The 5,487-nt window shown below is 39.4% G+C and overlaps 1 protein-coding gene and 1 pseudogene across 2 annotated transcripts; one reads left to right on the plus strand and one right to left on the minus strand.

The window, feature by feature from the left end:
• The first annotated feature begins 363 nt into the window (after nucleotides 1-363).
• LOC121745737 lies at nucleotides 364-2,377 on the plus strand (annotated as a pseudogene).
• A 31-nt stretch (nucleotides 2,378-2,408) lies between these two features.
• LOC121745742 (methyl-CpG-binding domain-containing protein 7-like) lies at nucleotides 2,409-4,581 on the minus strand. 2 transcript variants are annotated; one of them, XM_042139705.1, is made up of 7 exons: nucleotides 4,429-4,581; nucleotides 4,229-4,357; nucleotides 4,090-4,134; nucleotides 3,651-3,776; nucleotides 3,247-3,405; nucleotides 2,933-3,159; nucleotides 2,409-2,683 (listed from the first exon to the last, which is right to left on the minus strand). In XM_042139705.1, the coding sequence occupies exons 1-6, from the start codon at nucleotides 4,555-4,557 to the stop codon at nucleotides 2,950-2,952; spliced, it is 798 nt and encodes a 265-aa protein (XP_041995639.1). In that variant the 5' UTR covers nucleotides 4,558-4,581; the 3' UTR covers nucleotides 2,409-2,683; nucleotides 2,933-2,949. The 2 variants fall into 2 exon arrangements, with proteins under 2 accessions (XP_041995639.1, XP_041995644.1); XM_042139710.1 differs by lacking the exon at nucleotides 4,090-4,134.
• Nucleotides 4,582-5,487: the final 906 nt, after the last annotated feature.

Genomic DNA, 5,487 nt, shown 5'->3' on the forward strand with positions numbered 1-5,487 from the left:
TTATTTTGACATAAATTTATTGATATTTTTACTTACTTTATGACTAAATACTAGTATAAGTTATTTAGAGAATCTTATATGGAGGTTTTTCTGTATGAGATGCATTTAAGGAATATATATAATTTTATAGTTTAAAATAATACTACTAAATATGGAGCGTAATCCGGTCATGGTTAGGTCTTGAATAAATTGGTTTATTTTATTGGTATATATTTATTAAAACAAGAAATCTGAAAGTAAGGGAAACAGTTACGCAAATATAAAAGGCATTTCTTACATAAAGCATTCCAATGAGGGAAGGAAGACCCAAAGCAACAACGCAAACAATATCCTGAACCTGAGGTACGTACCTCTGATTCAGTATTGTGTTTCCATCTTCTCCAGTTGAATACATACGTATGTTGTTTCTTTTCTTCAATACTGTGCTAAGTTGTTATTCTAATTGTCGCTGAATCAAATGACAATGTTTTCCTGCTGATGTTACAAATGTCAAATGTGTTTAATTGATTATGATTGCTAAAACAGAAGAATATAGTAATTCATAGTGGGAGTAGGTGACTTGCGTGTCGTCAAATTTTTTAGATGAAGTAAATAGGTTTATCATGTAATTGTGTATTTGTCTGAAACTCCAATTTTGAGTTGACTTTGAAAGTGGTATTTTTGGTTAGTACTTTCATGCATTCTACTATTCCCTCTTGCCCAATAAATATGAAACATTTGTTTTTCGGCATGTGATTTTATATATTGTTGTTGTGTGAGTTAATGAAAAGAGAGGAAAAAGTAGAAGAGGGGGTTGTTTCTCTTTTAGGAAGTGTTTCATTTTTAATGGGATTATCTCACAATCATAGATAGCATGCCAAGGTAACTGAATTTGTTAGTTGGTTTATTCAATTATTGTAATCAGATATTGTTTCTTGTAGTTGTGTATTAAGCTTATCTCTCTCTCCCTCCCTCTAGCATATGTGGTGAGTGAGTGTCTTTTGTCATAGCTTTCCTAAGGTAGTGTGAGTTGCTAGATGCAACTCAATCTTTGAGATTAATAAAGCAAAATGTACACCTATTGACTTCTATAGCTGATCACTTATGCATGCAAGCACATTCACAATTTACATGAGATAACAACATTCACTTGTATGTGAACTAGCTCTTTTTGCTTCAATTTGCTCTGATGGGGCCTGTGCGAGGAAATAAAAAGAAAAAGGAAATTGGAGAAGAAAGCTGAAGAAAACTCGTTCATCTGCACAGAGTGGTGGGATGTTTTGTCAAAAACAATTGCTGGTAAATTTGATTTCAATTTTCTTTTATGTTGAAGATCCATGTCAAAAACTCGTTCATCAATTTTCTTTTATGTTGAAGATCCATGAGAATTGCTTTGTGATTGTGATGCTCTTTCATATATCTTCTAAGATCCATGAGAATCTGCAGGTAGTCCGTCGTCTTCACAGATATTAGACAACTTCAGATCTACTTTCAAGGTGTCAAGAATAAAAAGAATATGATGGCTAAGACACATTTTGCATTCACAAATGGTATGCCAATGATGTTAAACGATCAGGTAGCCTTAGCACTAGTAAGGCTTGGGTCTGGCAACTCGTTGGTTGGTTTCACCACTCGACTGTCTCGCAAGTGACGTGGCGCTTTGTGGAGGCCATCGAAGAAAAGGGTCTTTGCCACCTCCAGTGGCCTTCAACAGAATCAGAAATGACACAGATAAAACACAAGTTTGAGAAAATCCGAGGCTTTCCGAATTGCTGTGGCGCTATCGACACTACTCATATAACCATGTTGTTGACCTCATCTGATCAGGAAGCCAACACCTGGCTTGATCACAAGCAGAACCATAGCATGATCCTGCAAGCAATTTTCACTGGGTGGCCGGGGAAGATGACCGACTCCTCTGTGCTCCAGAGCTCGAGTTTCTTTAAACAAAGCCAGAAAGGGGAGAAGCTGAACGGGAAGACGACCCATTTGTCAGAAGAAACAGAGTTAACTGAATACATAGTTGGCGATTTCGGGTTCCCATTGCTACCTTGGCTTGTGACTCCATATCAAGGGAAGGAAAGTTGAAGCAAATTTTAATAAGAGTCTCCTCGCGACCCAAGCTGTCGCTGAAAGGGCGCTGGCGAGGTTGAAGGGGGTGTGGAAGATGATTCACGGTGAAATGTGGAGAGCAGACCGGCATAAGCTGTCTCGATTAATTCTAGTATGCTGCATTCTCCACAACATCGTTATAGACATGGAAGAAGACATCAAAGATGATTTGCCGTCGTCGCTTGCCCATGATGAAGGATACAGGCAGGAGATCCGTGAAACTTTCGACAAAGCAGGATCAATTTTGAGGGACAGACTGTCCATTTATTTTTCTGGTAGATAGCTATATAGCATTAATGAAGCAAAATCTTGCACAGTTTAGATATTAATATATTTTTTTATAAAAGTGTTGAATACTGGGTAGACCAGCCAGTCTACAAGACAAGTATTTTTTGAATAACTACAAAATGTTAAAATCAAGATTGTTTTGCGAATACTACAATCTTTATCCTTGTTATATTTTGCTATGAGCAACAATCAGAACTGATTGAAAATAGGAAATAGTTGATCATTGCTCCAAACCGATGAACCAGTGTCCGTGTCCGTTAATCTGTTAATTCTTGACAGCCGGCTCGGTTTAGCTAATCTTCAACTGCACAATCAAGACACAGATTTAAGTTAGCTAGGCAGATTGGATCACCTGAAAACAAGCCATTTCAGTATGAATTTTATCCTTTTAAAGTCATCTGTGTCTGTTCTATAGCGGTATTAAGCAAGTATTTTCATAACTGCAATACCTATAATTCCACTTTTCTAGGTTTTACACTGGTAGAAAATGTTAAAGATTGGTTGATTAATCTTTTAATTGGATTAGAAAGTATCTGAGTGGAGGAGTAAATACCTATACGGTTGGAAGTTCTAATAACTGCAGGTTTCGTCCATGAAAAGCATGAATCTGGTTGTCCATTGGTTCTTAACAGCATCGAGGACCAATGCCTCGGAGATGAAAGGGTTCCACGAATCCCCTTGTGCACTGGCAAGAACCCAAGTCACTTTTATTGGTGGCTCGATAAAAGATGAGGCTTGTGATTTCACTTGGGTAGTATCTTTCTTCCTTCGAGTATAGGTCTATGAAGGCAAATACAAGTAATAATTAGATAAGTTCGACTCCGGAAAAATATGTCCTATCATCTCAAAACTATGAATTGAGCTTACCTTGTGATTTTCCAGTTTGAAAGCCTGTGCAATAGGTTTATTTTCCATAATCCCTTCTAATGTCTTGGATAATGGGGCATCTTCGTCCAATTCTGCCAAGTGCGCCTCAACAGCAATCAGGGACCGAAACTTCACACCAGTCTCAGGTTCATAGTAATACTGTGTGACAAAGTGTCATTTCCAGTTTCCAATCCACTAAGAGTAAGAATGAAAGGACAGGGAGGGAGAGATGCACGAATAGTCAAGGAAATGATACACAGATGCACAAATAAAGTTAGGCTGAACCAAATGCATTAAGACATCAGTCCCAATGCTACAAGCACGCACATGTTACTGCATGCCATAGGATTTCAAATATGAGGTGGGAAACAGATATAAAGGATTGGTCATAAGTATGACATTACCTTGTCAGGCCAGTTCATATATTTACGAGGTACCTCCTCCACAACCCAACCATCAGGAAGAATGCCGGGGGCTTCCCGTACTACAGCCAAATAATTCTTGCTTCCTTCATTATCCACTCTCAACAACTGTAACAGCATTTTCATCAAAACTATAAATTATATACTGTAGTATACAGCACATAGGCATAGAATCACAAATAAAATCGTTTTTATTTCAATTTCACCCGCAGCTGAATCTTGAATGCATCATACAAATAAGTAGATGGCACCATTTTACATACAATGTCATACATCTAGGCAAAAGTATTAACTAGGGCAGAGGTATACAGATTCATAAACCTTGGATATCCATAAAGATTTAGAGTGAAACAGTAGTAGTAGTTTCTACATCCTGAACTCTAGAACTTGATTCATCGTTTCTAAGTTTCCTATTTAGTACCTTTCCACTAGAAACAATCATCTTTCGATATCGACATCTACCACTCTGCAATTGAATTATTATAGCATTAAAATCAAGTGCCCAAGGAAAGAAATCATGATAGGTAGAAAATATAATTGGGGAAAAATAATAAAGTAACCCTGTGCAAAAGCGGGAGCATCCGCATCCTAGTGTTGGATCTGAAGGAGTGGTTAGGTTCTCCGTTCAAATATCGATCAACTTCTCTAACAGAGCGGAATTTTCTTCCAGAGCCAGGCTCATAGTAGTACTGCATGTCAACAAAAAGCAGAATTGTTAAGAGAGAGAATCAATGAATGGATGGTGAAATTGGGGATGAACCCTGTCGGAGCGGCTGCCGTCAGCGCGTGGCACCTCCACCACGTCCCAGCCACGTGGAACCACCGCTAGCTGGCGGTGGGCGTATGGCACCAGCATTGAATTTGAGCTTGACCGTCGGCGTCGCTCCATCACTGTCTCAACTCTCAAGCTCTGTGTTTGTTTTATGATGATGTGGCGAATTTTTGATGGGAATAAATGCAAGTAATAAACGATCACAACACGGAAAATTACGTGGTTCGATTTACTGAGGTAAATCTACGTCCACGGGAAGAAAAGAGGGCAAATTTGTATTGCTTGGTTTCGCTTACAGATTACAATACTGATTTGCTATAAGATTCAGGATCTAGAGAGCTTAACCCTCGTCTATCTGATCTATGTTCTATTTATACATTCGAACTAAGATCGTGGTTTGCAGCCCTGGTAGTGGGGTTGATAACTGCTTAATACCACTAAATAGATCGTGGGTGTAGTGGAGGTCGTGGAGATCCTGCATGGGTCCACTATCTCCTTGTTCGGTCGAATACTGAGACCGAACTGCTGAACTTTGCCGATCAGCTTTTGCCGATCTGAGAGTTGAGCTCGATTGGTCGGCTTTTACCGAGCTATGGGCTGTGACCGAACTCTTTGGTTGTGCCGATCTGAGAGTTGAGCTCGATTGGTCGGCTTTTACCGAGCTATAGGCTGTGACCGAACTCTTTGGTTGTGCCGAACTGATACTCTTTCTTGGGTTTTGGGCTGATGGGCCGTCACTGCTATTGGGCTCGCAATTATTATTTAGTTGTTTAGTTCGTATCCCATCACCACCCCCCCCGAAAAGCGAAGTGAATCACTTCGGCATTTCGGATAAGTGTAAGGGGGAGGCTGACGTCAGGGGACGTGCTCCGCACGTGTCTGCATTAAATGTGACAGCAAATCCGGCCAGAGAATCCAGAAAAAGTGGGATTTGAAACGGTGCGACGAATTTGAAATGCCTTTGCGAGTCTGATAAATATTTCCTCTCTTCATCATTGGAATACTTTTGCGATTATTTCTTCTGTATTCTCTCTCTTTTTCGTAAAA

Source organism: Salvia splendens, chromosome 1 (assembly GCF_004379255.2).
Source record: "Salvia splendens isolate huo1 chromosome 1, SspV2, whole genome shotgun sequence".
Classification (NCBI taxonomy): domain Eukaryota; kingdom Viridiplantae; phylum Streptophyta; class Magnoliopsida; order Lamiales; family Lamiaceae; genus Salvia; species Salvia splendens.

Excerpts from the sequence above, each read along its gene's own strand:
- LOC121745742 (XM_042139705.1), bottom strand. The coding sequence starts at position 4,557 with ATGGAGCGACGCCGACGGTCAAGCTCAAATTCAATGCTGGTGCCATAC. Across the intron at positions 3,777-4,089 it reads TGATTGTTTCTAGTGGAAAG|TTGTTGAGAGTGGATAATGA; the intron begins GTACTAAATAGG and ends ATGCTGTTACAG. Across the intron at positions 3,406-3,650 it reads ATATGAACTGGCCTGACAAG|TATTACTATGAACCTGAGAC; the intron begins GTAATGTCATAC and ends TTTGTCACACAG.